Here is a 17038-nt window from a genome sequence, read left to right on the forward strand (position 1 = left end):
CTTTGCCCCAATTTAACCATGTTCGTATCTGTAATATATACATATTATTACATCATGTTTGTAGGTACATGGAATTGTAATGAATCAAAACTTTAGCGGACGTTAAAATGTCTTTAACCTTCTCAAAAGCTTCTTGACAAGCTTCATTCCAAAACCATCTTACATTTTTTTTTCTAAAAGTTTATATAAGGGATTAAGTAACGTTGCTAAATTAGGAACAAATTTTCCATAGTAATTAATCATACCCAAAACCGATTGCAGCTCTTTTCAGCATTATTCGGCGCAGGTGCCTTTTTAATCGCATTAATTTTTTCCGTTGTTGTATGAAGACCTTCTTTGTCAATTATATAACCTGAATAACATACCCTATCCTGAAAAAAATTGCATTTTTCTGGCTTAATCTTTAAACCTACATCTTGTAATCGAGATAATAATTTATCCATTCTATTCAAATGTTCAGCTGGATTTCTACCGCATACCAAAATGTCATCTAAAAAACAAACACATCCTTCCATATCCTGTGTCAAGGATTCCATAATTTTTTGAAATTTAGATGGCCCACAAGCAATACCATAAGGTAGTCTTTGATACTGAAATAAACCTTTATGAGTTGATATAGTTACTAATTCTTTTGAATTTTCATCTAAACAAATTTGAGCGTAAGCTTGCGAAAGATCAATTTTTGAAAAAATTATACCACCTTGTAATAAAGGTACTAATAATATGTACCGAAAATAAATCTTCTATTCTAGGCAATGGAAACGGGTCGATTTCTAAAACTGGATTTAAAGTAATTTTAAAATCGCCGCAAATCCTTACTTCACCTGATTTCTTAAGGACAGGAACTATAGGTGTAGCCCAAGAAGAAAAATCAACAGGTTTAATAATTCCAAAATTTTCTAAGTTACGTAATTCTAACTCTACCCTTTCCCTAATACCATACGGAATCGGTCGAGCTCTAACAAATTTTGGTACAACTGATTCATTTTTTAATTTAAGTTTCACGTCCCTCTGTTAAAAGTACCTATACCCGGCGAAAAAAGTTTATTATACTTCTTAATGCAATTTTCAATTTGTAAATCACTGCAGAAATTAATTTGTGAAATGTTTAAGTGATATGACGACATAAAATCTCTACCTAAAATAGGTGCATCCCCATTTTTAATAACATATATATCTATTAGTTTAGAAATATTATTGAAAAATATTTTTAATTTACAGAATCCTAGAGCTAACATTTTTTCTCCTGTATAAACATTTAAACATTTATTTAGGTGAACTAATTTATGCTGTGAAAAATTTTGCATCCAAAACTTTTCGGAAATTGCCGAAATACTAGCTCCAGTATCTAACTGAAAAGTATAAGTATTTCCGTTTATAAACACGTCAACACTAAATGGATTTTTGATTACCTCATTATCATTATCGGAAAAAAATTCTTCAGTTTCAATAAATTTTTGTGTAAGTCTTTTCTTGTGATTTCTTCTACCACTAGCTGCATTTTCTTTCTTCGAACACACAGTAGATGTCCCTTCTGATTGCATATATTGCAGGTATAATTTCGAAAACGACAATTTTGCGTAATATGATTTTTTCGACCACAACACGAACACTTTTCACTTTTCTCGGATTTTTTTGAACTTCCCGCACTCTCTTTAGCACGATGACTTCGGGTATGTAGCACTGATGGCTCCTTTTTAATTATAAATTCGCTGAATTTCCTTGGAATTTCCTCAGCTGCTAGCTCAGTTACAGCAACTTGCACTACTTTTCCTTACTTACATTCCTTACTTTCCTTCCTACTTACTTTACTTCCAATTTAAACAATTTTGACTGCACTTGTCCTTTATCAAATCCAATGATAAATCGATCATGTAACATCATGTCAAAAACTGTTTGGAAAACTACAATTAATTGCCATACTTCGTACTCTTGCTGCCCATTCAGTCGCATTTTCGTGAGTATCTTTGAACGAAGTAAAAAACTTTGACCTTGCTACGAATACTGACTCAGCCACTTTAAAATGTGTATTGAACAGTTCGGTGAGTTCATTGTAGGTCTTATCTTCTGGTAATCTTGGTAAAGCCAAATTATAAATAAGTTTATATGCTTCCTCATCCAGAGCATTAAGCAACAATGCCTTCCTCTTCTCGTTGTCAGTTATGCCATTTACGGTGAAATAATTTTCCAGACGCCTTTTATAAATCCTCCAGTCACTATTTTGAGCACTGAATTCTCTCATTTTTCCATAATATGATGGATTCTCAGCTTCCCCCATTTTTTTTTAAATCTTTCTTCAAACTATGTTTTTCTTCTTTCCAGGAATGGAGACTAACACTGATTATTATCGCATCCTCGTCGCCAATGTGAAATACTCGGTGGTTGAGTGGAAATCAAACTTTATATATATTTTAATAATACTATATTTTAATAATGTTTAAAATAGCCAGTATAAACTCTACAATGAAACTGCGTCTTAATATCTAAATAATATTTTATATATTGCAGAACTAGGATAAAATCAACATTTTTTTAATTCTATGTACCTGCAAACATGATGTAATAATATGTATATATTACAGTATCTATAATGGTTACCAATGCTCGTACCTCGAATTTGTTGCATCCTGTATAGAGTTTTTATTTTAATATTAATATCCGCTATATAACAAATATTTTCCCAAGGTAACATAATTGCATTTTTTTTTTAAATTTTCCTGGTTAATATGATTATAATCTCTATATTCAATATATTTCGTAGAGCTATGGGATATTTGTAGAGTAAATATAACATATATCAAACAATGATCAGAAACTGACTCAGATACAGGGACGGAAGTGCTGAAATCATAATTAAAATTATTATTTGTGATCATTACATCAATTAGACTGCAGGCACCATCCGAAAAACGAGTTGGTTCGTTGATAATCTGTACAAGATTAAAAGATTCTAAAATTTTAGATACCTTCAATGTTACAGGAGATTGTTTTAAAAAATTAATATTAAAATCACCCACATTGTCATAAAATGGTACAGTATTACTCAACAAGTTTTCCAGAAAGTTAATAAAATCTTCAATATTTGACGAAGGAGGCCTATATAAATAAAAAAGTAAAATATTCTTTGCTTTATGGTTAACTGGACGGCTATAAATTCACACAAATTAGTAGCAATATCCAAATGAGGAATTTCGTATGATAAATGTTTTTTTTTATATATACTGCCACACCTCCTCCTCGACCATGTCTATCTTTTCTAACAAAAGAATATCCAGTAACACTGAAAGCGTCATTTCCATAGTTAGATGACAACCAAGTTTCAGATAGACCCAAAACATCCAATCGGTAATTATTTAGATAGTGAACAAATTCGTCAAAACCGGTATTTAGGGTACGAACATTTAAATGTCCTATACAAAATTTTTTACTCGTTCTATTGCTCTGCTGACCGCCCGAATCCATGATGCTAGCCATACCCAGACAAATAAACCATCCAAAATAAAATGCCTCCCCTTTTATATCCGCTCATACCCTTCAAATTACAAAACCAAAAACTATCAAACAAAAAAATGCTTTTGGGAAAAAGCATTATTCAATTAACACTCTAGCCGATCCAAAATTTATAATTATAAAAAGATTATTATAACCATATCATAAATAAAACTGAAAATAAGATATTGATTTTTTTGATAAAACAATAACACCAATAATAACAAATTCTATATAAAAAAAAACAAAAAAAAAGAGATAAGAGTGGACCCATCATTATTATATGTAGATTACAAGAAAAAATATGTATCTCTAAACATAAACCAAACTAAGTTAATGTACATTTAAAAATAAGTACTGTATCGTCAAAACATTAATAATTTGATTAATAATACGTCCCTGTACGACCAGATTATTCATAAATATAAACATAAAAATAAATACATACCTTCTGAACAAATTCAGACCGCATCATTGTATACTGTTTTTCATACAATCAACTCAGTCAATTGCTCGGATGAACCAATCACCACTTTTGCACCATCACTATGCACTATAATTTTACCATTTGCTGTCCAACACAAGTTTTTGAAATGCATTCTGGCTTCTTTATAAATTCTCATGCTTTTGCCCGACAAAATTCTGTAATAACAAGCCTGGATCCCTTCAAACGTTTCTTACTATAATGATTTGATCCCGCAGCCAGCGCTGACAAAACGATACTACTATAGATCTGGGTTTTTTTGTTGTTGTTCCATTTTTTGCTCCCATACGGTAAATAATATTTATGTTAAACTTATTAATTTCGATGTCCATTTTTGAATTTATCAAATCGGTGACAGTTGTATAGAGGTCACTTGCTCCGTCCTCTGCTTCTGCGACGCCGTTGATTAACAGTGCGTTTTGGTTGGTTGATGGTTCGGTTTTCAATCGGTCTAAATCCTCCTTCAACATTTCTATTGAATTCATAACAGATTGTATTCATACTCATACGCAAAATTTAATGGTCTTGAATTTTTGTAATAGTGAAATATTAGCTAGGATGCAACGTTTTGGAACTATAGGCGAAAATCTGAAAAAAGTCCAAGAATTTTACCATCTTTTAGTCCTCCTGAGTCGAGCGGCGGTCGAGCAACCGTGCAAAACTAGGATATTTATCTCTCACGTCAACTGAATAAATCAAGACTACAATTAACTTTCCAACACTTTTTTCCAAGTGAACCCTCTAATTTGATTGATCTTCATAACAAGCAAAAATAAATATTTTTTGGTCTTCCTGTTTAATATCCAATCGGTTGATTTAGACATATCGAATATATCGACTTTCGTTAACTTCTAACCCATATTTCAACCTTATAAATGTTCAATTTATGCTTATTCAAAATCACGTTTTTGTCAATTTTAGATATGTTTTATTATTATCTTGAAAACTATTAAAGACAAGTATAGGTTAGTATATCAGAAAAAAATATGAGATATAAAAATAGCTTCCAAAAATTTAATAATATACCGGATGTTCTATTTAAAATAACAAAGATGCTACCACTTTTCACATCATACGGTAACTCTCAAAATAGTAGAATTTCCAGAGATGATTTTCTATAGTTGCTATATCTCTCCAAATGTAAATATGGAGATTTTTAACCAATTCCTGTGTAAACTTAAACAGAGTATAGTATCCCATAATAAACCATGCCTAGAGGGAGGTGATTTTAATTCAAAATCTATAATGTGGGGATTACCAGTGAACGACAACCGAGGGGATATTTTGTCAGAATGGTCCGCCGAACTAGATCTAATAGTTTTGAATGAAGGAGAAACTCCTACTTTTAGGAGAGGCATGACAGAGTCTTATATCGATATCACTTTTGCAAGTAGTATATTAGCAACACGAAATATAAGCTGGGTAACATCGGATGAAGAAAGTCTCTCCGATCACAATTATATCATCCTTAATATTCCGGATGTCAAAAGTAATAATGGTTATTCCATGGCTCACACAAATAAATGTACCAGCATTCATGGCGGATGGAAAGTACAAGACGAAAAAATGGAAATATTCGCGGAAAAGTTAAAACAATATATTACCAGACAAGACACAAATATTTCACCTTACACTTTTATGAATCTTATCAGAACAGCCTGTGATAAAACTTTCGAAACAATTAGGATAAGGAATGATAAAAGTAAACCCGTATACTGGTGGTCAGCGGAAATCGCGAATATTAGAAAGGAACGCCAATTAAAGAGGAGACATTTTACACGTAAAAATAAGCTACATGTGACGGAGGAGGAAAAGAATTATGCTAGAGATCAGTATAAAGAAGAAAGATCTGAACTTAAAAAGGCTATAGAGAAGGCGAAGAAATGTGCTGGAAGAAGTTGAAAACGATATATGGGGAATTGGTTATAAAATAGTAGTAAATTCATTCAAACTAAGACCACCTATGCATCTCTCTGAAAAAATCAGAATAGAGGAAGCCCAGAAATTATTTCCAAAATCAGAGAAACCAAACTGGGAAAACATATCTATCCAACAACAAGACATACCAATGTTTAGTAAAGAAGAACTCAAGAATGCGGCCATGAGAATCAAAACCAAAAAAGCACATGGGCCTGATCAGATACCACCGGAGTTGATACGGTATATAGCAGAAAAGTTCCCAGACGATTGCTTATTGTTAATGAACCTACAATTGCTTATCGGGGAGTTTCCTAGTGTTTGGAAAAGAGCCAGACTAGTACTCTTAGAGAAGCCGAGTAAATCAGAACAGCAAGCTCCGAGTTTTAGACTGCTTTGCCTACTTGACCGCATGGGGAAACTATTAGAGCATTTATTAAAAGATCGCATAAATGAGGAGCTAAACCAAAAAGGGGGACTAGCTAAGCCCAGTATGGGTTTATAAAAGGATCTTCGACAACAGACGCTATATTGAGTGTGTTACAAGAAACCAAAAGAGCGAGTACGAAGTGGGACTGAAATTAGACCCGAACAATATAATAGAACAAATGTTAAAATCAAGAGTTGTATGGAATTCTGTATCCGATATGGCAAAAAAGATATTAGAAATAAAACACGCAGACCTAAAGAGAAGACAGAAGGATTAAATAGAAGACAGAGCTGCATGCTGAAGTAATACTTACCGGTAGTTCCAACATGTAGTGAAGAAAAGGATGAAGTTTTTTAGTGGGTGGAAATCCCACACTATCTGTCATGAACATCCGATAGATATCTTTAAAAGGTTTTTCCTCTCCCCCCCCCCTCCCCCCAAAAAAAACTCTCAAAATAATTAGATAGATGAAAAAAATCATCATCAAATGATGAAATTTTCAAAAAATCCTATTACCGGTTCTCCAGAAACGTCTAACTTACAATCGCCGTATATCACCCTATATTATTTAACTTATTATTTAACCTAATCAAAAAATTAATAAACATTTTGTCAGTTGATACTCATAATAGACGAAAGTAAGAAAACATGTACTAATATTTAATTTATTTATTATATTATTTTAATATTATATTAATGTGTTAATTTTGATTTAACTAAGTGACACTAGTCACTTTTTTAATGCATTGGAGGTTTTTTTCTCACTAGTAAAGATAGAACCTTGGGGGTTTCAAAAACTTTTTCATTTCATATAATTTCACATAAAAAATGTGAAAAGATAAGAGCCGCATTCAAAATTGTTATAGCCCCTTTAATTTCAAATCTACAGGTCTACGTATATTGAAGATGTTTCAATTTCATGTATCCGTTGTATCTCGTTTGTCTCACAACTTATCAATATCGACCCTTATTATGTATAGCGAAGTGATTTTTTTCTAAATAGTATTTATATTTTAAAAATATTGACAAAGTATATATATTTTTCAGTATAATACCCTGTGAAATAGTTAAATCTAATATTTTTCAGGCTAGTGCTTTAGTGACCCGTTTTATATCTGCTCTATAGGAGTGATTTGTGTGTAAAAGTTGTGTGTCCAAGTCGGAATGGGTGACGATTTCAACATATGGAGATGGCTACATTGCGTCTTGTGGATAAACGATTAAAGATTAGGGTGGGCCAAAAATTTAAATTTTGAAAATTTGCTTTGGAATAGTGCGGAAAAGTTGCGTCGGTTATTCTAATAAAAATGTTAATTACCAGTTTTTCAATAGTAGTGCGTCTTCTACCCCCTACAAGAACTCAAAAATTTCCAAAATTTTGAAAAATTTATTCATGAAATTTTGATTTGGAATAGAGCGCAAAATTTTTCTTACTTGATTCCAACAAAAATACTTATTTTCACTTTTTTTATTACATTACGTCTTCTGCCCCCTACCGGACCGGAAACTTTAAGAGAAAATAAAAATTCATTTTTTTTTATGGAAAAAGGTGTATTATGTACGTTATAATTTGTACCTTTCAAATTATTAGTCTAAAAATTTGGAAGAACAAATAAGAAACCTCAATTATCTCAAATTATTGGAATAACAAAAGGCAACTTTTCCGCACTGTTCCAAAACAAATATCCAAAATTTTTGAAAAAAACGCTTTTTCAGCCCACCCTATTTAAGATACAACCACTGAAAGGAAATGAGAATAATATGCACAAATTAGCTCTCATATAATACCTTATATCGAAAATTTGTAGTGAGAATTTATCTTCCATTTACATCGATTTTGCTACCCCTACGCTAATATTGAAAAATAACTAGGCATAATTTTGGACGCAAAATTAAAATGAGAGATATACAGAAACTCAGTGCGAGGCTTTCATTTAGTTTCTCTGATATATATTTCCTCCTGTATCCACCAGAGGTATATTTTTTAACAGCAGCCCAAAACGGCGCCTACAAGTCGAAAATAATTTTCTCGATTCTACTAGAAGAAAACAGATACATTTATCAAAGTGGCATAATTTGACCAAACAGCCCTGAGAACATTTCATCTATGTCAAGGCACAAACCTCGCTATAGGGATAGGAAGTCCCATATTGAGGGTGTCTTGTTATCTTGTGTTGGCTGTGGGGAACATTAGGGATGACTGTCTGGATATGGGTGGCGTTTGCAATCTCGGGATACTAAGCAGCGGTCCAGATTGCAATCTCGATGCAAGGCGGTCGATATATATGTTCCGAGATCCTTTACAATCATTCAGCGCAATATCGCACATAAACTAATCGAAAAAAGTTAGCGATATTGTGAATTTTCTGATGTGAGAAAAAAAAGTTTTCGAAAAAAATTGTATAACGTACATTTACTTCCAGCTCTTTCAGAATGTAGAATGTAGAATGTTTAGGAGGGGAGTTAATCACCGCGATCTTACAGATCTATTGTGTGTTCCCCTTTCTTGAATTATAACGAGTTATAACTCATCATACAGTCTCAGAGCCTTAACAAAAACCAGTATCTGAGACGGCTCCACAGAGGCCAGCTCTCCATCCTCGACATCAGCAGTACTAAAGTTCATGGCACAAATGGTCGTTGTCTCGGCGCACTCAGTGCTAAGGTGTTCTGGTGTTTCCCCATTTTCCCCACAGAATCTGAATTTGCCGTTGTTTCTCAGCTTCAGCCTACTGAGGTGTTCGTTGAGGAGACAGTATCCTGTTAAAAAACCCGTGATAATCTGAAGATTGTTTTAACTTAAATCAAGATAAACCTTTGATTTTTCTCGGTCGTAAGTTCTGAGGAACTTTTTCGAGTGTCTTAGACCGTTGGAGGATACCCATTCCAAGTTACGGATGGAGTCTTCCAGATTCTTCAGTTCCTCTTTCAGTTGGTTCCCGCTTGGAAAACCGATCGGTTCTGGTCCAGTTAGTGGAGTGTTTGTTCCTTTCCTAGCCAGATCATTTGCTTTTTCATTGCCTTCTATTCCATTGTGAGCAGCCATCCAGAGTAGGAGGACTTTATTTTCTTTGCCTAATTTGTTGAGCTTCTAGGCATTCTTTGACCAACTTCGAATTGATGGTTACTATTTATTTCCTGTTTTTGATAGTTCCTATCTAAAATAAATTGTACGCATCTTTCGATAGCGTAAATTTCTGCCTAAAGGATACTGGGGTAGGTGCCCATTGGTTCGGAGTATTTAGTTATCGGTCCAAATACTCCTTTCCCTGTCCCTGCTTTGGTTTTCGAAGCTCCAATCCTTTTTATTACTCAATACTACTGAGAGGTTTTTCTCAAAGTTGTAAATTCTTGGTATGTCATCCACTGGGAGTTGGAGAAGTGGAATTTTCTTTTTGTGGATGTTCCAAGCCCCTGACCTGAAAAATTTCCCAGTACTGTTTCCGTCAATGACCATTCTAATCATTGTCGCATAGGCATAACTTTTTTTTTTTTGATTTAAGAGGTGAAGGGGGAAACCTGCAACAGGTACTCGCCTGGTAAAACCTCCTATGTGCCAGACGAGTTTTGTGGGATTTTTACCTCACTAAAACCTAACCTACACCTCTGTCCTCTCTCCAGGAACGTTCTTTCCCCGGCGGCACTCTTTGTAAATACTACTTCGCCGGGGGCGTTCTTATTTGGGGTTACTGCTGTCTATTCTTCGTAGGTGGTGCGAAGATCCTTGAGTATGGTCTCAGCATACTCAGCTACCTTGTTCCATGCCGACTGACTCTTCAGCATGCGGTCCACTATATTTTCTGGGCTGATGGATAAGCCTAGATTTCTCTCGAGTTCCGTCCATATCTCCTCGTATAGAGGGCATCGGAAGAAACACGTGCTCCGCATCTTCGGTCACCACGCGGGAATGGTGACAGTTCGGGTAGTCACTTCTCTTGAATCTGTGCAAGTATGCTCGAAAGCATCCATGCCCAGTCAAGAGTTGGGTGATGTAGAATCCAACCTCCCCATGCACACGGGTGAACCATTTGGTAACATCCGGGATTAGTCGATGTGTCCACCGACCTTTCGTCGAGCGGTCCCATCTCACTTGCTAGAGACGATGACTTTCAGGCCTTTCTTCTTCACAGTAGACATGTCGCTGCTCGGCTTTCTTCTTGCGGTGTTGTCGCTGGCGTTCTCCCTCCAAGATGTCGACAGGCAGGCATGATGCCACTACACTCACTGCATCCTGTGATACCGTCCGGTATGCTGACGCCGCTCTGATCGCTGAGAGTCGGTGGACTGATGTCATTGTCCTGCGATATGTTTTTAGTTCCAGCGATTCTGACCACACCGGTGCTCCGTATAGCAGGAGGGAGGTAACTACTGTTGCAGTAATCGTCTCCGGGTTTGCCTGGGGCCTCCGATATTGGGCGTTATCCGTGAGAGTGCGCCCTGAACTGCTCCCGCCTTCTTGCTGACGCTGGAGATATGCTCCTTGTAGTTGAGTCTCTCATCCAAGACCACTCCAAGGTACCGAATATGGGGTTGCGACGTTGCGACTGGATATCATGGTCGCCTACTCTGAGGGTGATGGTCTCCATTTTCTTCCGGCTACTCACTAGGAGTGCTTCAGTTTTATGCTCCGTCAGCGACAGGTCTGCCGATTGCATCCACTGTCTTATCCTCCTGATGGTGATGGAGAATGCAGCTTCCAGCTCCTCCAAGTATTTCGCCACAAGGACAACCGCCACGTCGTCCGCAAAAGCCACGAGTGTTGTGTTGGCCGGTAATTCAAGGTGGAGCAGACCGTCGTACATAACAATCCACAAGAGTGGCCCCAGGACAGAGCCCTGAGGTACCCCTCCCGTGACCCCATGCACCGCTGCTCCCTGCTCCGTCTCGTAAAGCAGAAGTCGATCGCTGAAATATGATCTGACCATCCTTCGTAGGTAGTAGGGTATACCCATGTGCTCGAGAGCCTCCAAAATGCGATCCCAGCGGGCTGAGTTGAACGCGTTCTTGATGTCCAAGGTGACGATGAAGCAGTACTTTTTGGAACCGCCTTTCCATCTCTTTCCTGAGATGGCTTCCTTTGCGATGTTCGTGACGAGTTCCAGTGCGTCGATGGTCGATCTCCCCTTCCTGAATCCGAATTGGAATTCAGAAAATTGAGGATCGATGTATTGCTCCAATCTGTCGGCCACTATCCGCTCCAAGTTTTTCCCCTCTGAATCCAGCATGCAAAGTGGACGAAAAGAGGCTGGGTCGTCCGGTGGTTTCTTCCCTTTTGGAAGAAGAACCAGTCGTTGTTGCTTCCATCGGGTCGGAAATACGCCTTGCTGCAGGCAGGCGTCGTACATGCTTATAAACATGTCCGGTCTCGCGGCAATTGCACTTTTGAGTGCGATGTTGGGTATGCCGCTTGGTCCTGGTGCCTTGCCATTCTGCAACCTAGTACAGGCCTTCGTGAGCTCTTCTATGGTCACTCCGGGGATATCCACTTCTCCATCCTCTGGGTGGAATTCGTGGAGTTCTGGTTTTTCCGGGAATAGGTGTACCACTATTCTGTGCAGCATGTCGGGGCAAGTTGGTGTTGTTGAGGGTAGGCTTTTAATCCTATGCATGACCGTTTTATACGGTCTGCCCCACGGGTCCTGGTCCACTTCCGCACAGAGTTCCTTCCAGCATTCTCGCTTACTCGAGCTTATGGCGTTTCGCAGGAGACGCCTTTTCTCTTCATAAATCTGTCTGAGCTCCTCTGTTGTGGCCCTGTCACGCTTTCGGGCACGCTGGTGTTGCCTTCTTGCCTTGAGGCACTCTCGCCGGTGCTGGGCGATGGTCGCGTTCCACCAATGAACTGGTGGCCGGCCGTTGTTCTGTCCACTCCTCGGCATCGACGCGTCGCAAGCTGACTCCAAAATGGCTGCTACTTCTTCCGTGATCCCCTCTGCAGTTGTTGTTCGGGGTACTGGTGAGGCCCTCATTATCAATTGTAAGGTCTCCGCATCCAAACGTTTGCCATTCCAGCCTGATGGCTCCCTCCTTGTGATCCCCTGGCGCCGACCGCTGCTGGGATGGGTGTTGATTTCCCAGATTATAGCCTGATGGTCGCTATTTGTAAACTCCTCATCGACTCTCCATTCACAGCCTCCTTTTGAGAGGACACTGCTAATGAATGTTAGGTCGATGATGGAGCTCGCGGCGCCTTTGCGGTAGGTACTCGTATTTCCCTCATTCATAAGAATGAGGTTTAATGATGAGAAAGCCTCTTGAATGGCTTTACCTCTTCTGTCCGTCTCACGGCTGCCCCATTCAATGGACCAGGCGTTAAAGTCACCAGCGATTACGACTGGGTCATGTCTCCTCCTCACGTCTTCCACGAGAGTGTCCAGAAAGGTCTCGAATACTTCGATTGGAGCACTCGGCGGAGCATAGCAGCTATACAAGTACACTCCCCCCATCTTGGCCCTAACGAACCATGAAGTAGGGTTAGTTGGTAGCTGCTCGAAGGGCAGTCTACCGCATGCCCATATGGCTGCCTTTTTTGTACTGTCTGAGACCCACGGTTGGGTTTCTAGGTCGTAGTATTGCTCACAAAGCATGGCTACGTCGGCTTGCACTTCTCGCACTCGTTGTGTCAGCAGGTCTTGGGCTGCCCTGCAGTGGTTCAGATTAAGTTGTAGAACTCTCATTTTCCGTGCTCTGGACAGCTCTTCTAGCATTCTGGAAGATGGGACATTTCCATCCCCCAGCTGTTGACTACAGTTAGGATCCTTCTCTCTGCATAGAATGCAGCTAGGAGTTTTCTTGCACGTTGGGGCCTTGTGGCCATCTTGTCCGCATCTAAAGCAGGTTTTGCTGCGATCCACTCCCTTCCTGCAGTAGAGAGCTTTGTGCCCGAAGTGTCAGCACTTGTAGCACCTGTTGGGTGATATTTTCTCCCGAATACTTTCATCAACAACTTTCATCTTCCACAACATCGCCGCTTTTCTAGCATAGATGGCAGGAAGGCAGACCACCGCGGTCTGCATCGAGGCCGAGCTTTCCCTCAGGGATTTCACCGCATCGGTAGTGAGGCCGTTCAGGTCTGGAATGTGGTCTTTTAGAAGTTTCACTACCTCTTCTTTGTTTGTCCACTCGTCCAGGTCTCTGATTTCTATTTCCGACTACGGGATTCTCATCTCTACTGTCGCCTTATCTTTGAGTGTCTCCCTAATAGACGCTAGATAGGTCTCCATCTCCTCGTCCTTCGCTTTCGCAAATACGATGAGCAGGTTGCCATTTGCCGTTCGCCTGATTCTGTCAACTTTCTCCCTGATTTCTTTCAAGCCGGGGTCTGACTTCACCTGTTGTAGTAGCTTGTTTTTCTTGCGCCTTATGGACCACTAATGCATTTGGCGGTAGTGGTTTCCTGCGGGGTTTCACAGGGGGCTTCTTCTTCCTCCCACGGCCAGCCTGCTGCCACTCTTCTCCGTCGTGAGACGCACCTTTTGTCCTACCCGATTGGTGCAGTCGAGCATTCTCCAGGTTTGATGCGGGTTGTGGATGTATGTTCTCTCTCCGGCCCACCTTCTGTTTTGTTCCCCCTCCCGTAGTTTTTAGGGGGGCCATATGTCCGGTGTCGAGTCGCCTCTGTACTTGCTTGGCCTCCCAGAGATTGCAAGGTAAAGACGAGACCTTCCTCTTCTTCTTTTGGGGCCATCCTGAACGCCTTGCGCGGTATCTGATGTGACCTGCGCCCAATTCCTCTGTATGCTCGGAGTGGATGTCGTCCGTAGGTGGCGCTCCCTACAAGTAGGAGTCATATTGACATCGAAATCAGATTTCTCATGTTAAAAAACCACCAGAATTTTCATCCAAATACCAAATTCAGTTCAGAAATTATTAGGAAAAAATTGAAATAAAAATGAAACTTCTACACCCTGTATCTCCGAAACGAAGCATTTTAGGATATAAGTTTATACGATACGCAACTGATCTACAGTCCGCAGGCAAGTTATGAACAGTATGAACAGGTTATAATTCAAATATTATACTACCTTTAAGCAAACCTTTTTTTCTTTTTGTTCTCTAAATGTCCTAATTTAGAAATGTCCCCCAGAACACTTTACTTTTTATGATAGTTACAGAAAAACGACAAAGGCAGGACCCCTTTTGAGAACGAAGTTAATATTTTAATCCTTTAAAAATTGCTTTTTTATCTTCAACCTAAATCGACTCTAAGGCGATAAACTAGTTACAAAATAATAAAAAACAACTTAAAGACGTCTGCAGTTTGAATCGGTCCTGTTAATTTGAAAGCACAGTTTATGACTAAGTAAGTCATCTAGAAATTATTTATAAAACTGTCTTTGATTTGAAAACTGTAGCTGTAATTACCTAGTTCTTTGAGGAGATCTTTCTTGATCTATAATCCGTAATTACTGAGATTTCTATCAACCTACGCGGATTACTTTTAACATTATTTCTACCCTATATTAAAATAACTAATCTAATTAAGTAGACAGAAGATATAATCGTATTTTAGTATAAAGTTTGAGTAATTATACGGGTATAATGATACTCGTAGTTAGTTAATCGCTATTATTCAAAAATGTCTCGCTACTAATATAAATAAGCAGTGATAGGCGATGGGTAAATACCCAACGTGTTGGTATATACAATATACTATATACCTGGTATATACCCAGACGGTCTAGAGTATATACCCATTGAGGAATATTGTAGATATATCCCTGGCATATACTGGTATACTCCTGATGTCTATTGTTAATAGAGCTATGTTTAATAATAGCTAATTAATCTAATCTAATGTTAATGGAGCTATGTTTAATAATAGCTATTTCCTGACCCTTCTTTAGAAGGGCAGGAAAAACCTCATCTATTCCTGTTTTTTTTTAAGGCTGAAAGGTGTCAATAGCCGATTTCAGTTTTTGTTCTGTTATTACTAGCTTGGCCATCTCCCAGTCTTCCCTGCGGGGATTGTGGGGTTCTGTCGGAGCTACTTGCGTATCCATAGATATGCTACCTGGAAAGTGTGTATGAAGTAGGAAGTTAGCTCTCTCTACATCTCATTCCGTGTAGCTTCCGTCAGGTTTCTTAAGTTCCATGTTAAGGATGGGCCCTAAGCTATGGCCTACTCTTGGCCATAGCTTTGTGTAGTCTAGCTGCATAAGTAGTTAAAGTGATGTTTTTGCAAAAGGATCTGAAGTCAGACCGTTTTGCCCTTCTAATCTCCTTATTATACTCAGTTAATTTCTCGGTGTAGAGCTGCCATTCGCTGCTGGGTTTGGCTCTGTTGAAGAGTCGTCGGACCGCCGACCCAAGATTCGCCAGCTTCTTGTTCCACCAGGGCTTGTTGTTACTTTTTTGTATGCCCTTACTTGTGGGGCAACTAGATTCATATGCATCCAATATTGCACTACTGACTTCCCTTGCGTACCATTCTAGATACAGGTGGTTCCTAGTCCTACCTGCATCTATTTCGTCCAGGTTGTGTCTACGAGATTGGTGTTGTATAGTTCCCAATCGGTTTTTCTTGGATTCCCCTTCGAATTTCAGTTTGGAGTATGATTCCTCCTAATTTGAACTCGATGATTCTTTGATCTGATAGGGATGGTTCCGTTGAGACCCTCCCATCTTTTAGGTAACTAGTTACACTAGCACTCCCGATTGTTAAATCTAATACCTCCGCCCGCGTTTTTGTCACAAACGTGCGGGTGTTCCCTATATTGAGAACTTCAAGATTGTATGCTAAGAGGAATTCTAGTAAACACTCACCTCTAGTGTTAGTATTAGTGCTTCCCCATACCTCATTGTGCGTATTGGAGTCACATCCCAATAGCAGAAGTAGTCGCCGTTGGCTGCAGAATCGCGCGAGCTTCTCTACTTCCGGAGGCGGTGCCTGCCAATCACCCGGAATGTATGCAAAAGCAATCACGATATTCACACCTAACCTATCCATCGTCCATCAGAGATTCGCTCAATTTGAATATTATTTATCGAAATGAAATTGATTTTTTATATGGGACATCCTGTATATTTTTAATTCATTGAAAAAATTTAAAATTACCTTTCCAAAAAATAGCACACTTGATATTTTTCTCGATTCCTCTTCAGGATATAGAGTTTATAAAAATTCACTCACTTTGAATAAGTAGACTTTGAACGGCACCGGCCGTAATACAAAAAAATTCTAGCTGTGAGCAGCAATTAAAACGAAAATAATATTTGTAATGAGAGATGCAGAATTTTATAATATATTAAACTATTTTTAACTAGAATCAACACACTTAGACTATATCTAATAACAACAACAAACAAACCAAGACATGAGATTTTGCTGCAGGTGTTCGACATATCGACCGTCTTCTGTTATGGTCAGACGGGGCCGTTTTTGAACATTTCTCGCCGAAATCAATCAACTCAGTGGGGGTGAAAGATACCCTCGCATAACCGCTAAGTACTTATAATTCTTATCTAGATTATGAGGGCAAATTAAAAATAAAAACCTTTATTCTTCTGCCTTAAGTACCTTAAGTAAGTGCCTTAAATCCGGTGGCCTCAACGGCCAACGGCTGGGATTTTGGTTAGCTATTCAATTATTTCCGAAATTGGCTTTCTGATACAGTGCCTCGTCTTGTTAGGAAAATATGTTTTCGAGTTCGATTAGGGGCAGATCATCAATAAGGGTTCCAAATCATACTAGTTAAAAGTGGCGAACTTTTAAAAAT

The 17038-nt window shown here is 38.7% G+C and overlaps 1 protein-coding gene across 1 annotated transcript; it reads right to left on the reverse strand.

Moving 5' to 3' along the window:
- Positions 1 to 239: 239 nt before the first annotated feature.
- LOC115889432 (uncharacterized protein K02A2.6-like) lies at positions 240 to 2278 on the reverse strand. Its single transcript, XM_030909421.1, has 4 exons — positions 1924 to 2278; positions 730 to 977; positions 414 to 590; positions 240 to 371 (listed from the first exon to the last, which is right to left on the reverse strand). The coding sequence occupies exons 1-4, from the start codon at positions 2276 to 2278 to the stop codon at positions 240 to 242; spliced, it is 912 nt and encodes a 303-aa protein (XP_030765281.1).
- Between the last annotated feature and the right edge of the window lie 14760 nt (positions 2279 to 17038).

This window comes from Sitophilus oryzae, unplaced genomic scaffold (genome assembly GCF_002938485.1).
Source record: "Sitophilus oryzae breed Bouriz unplaced genomic scaffold, Soryzae_2.0 scaffold_1177_pilon_pilon, whole genome shotgun sequence".
In the NCBI taxonomy this organism is placed as follows: domain Eukaryota; kingdom Metazoa; phylum Arthropoda; class Insecta; order Coleoptera; family Curculionidae; genus Sitophilus; species Sitophilus oryzae.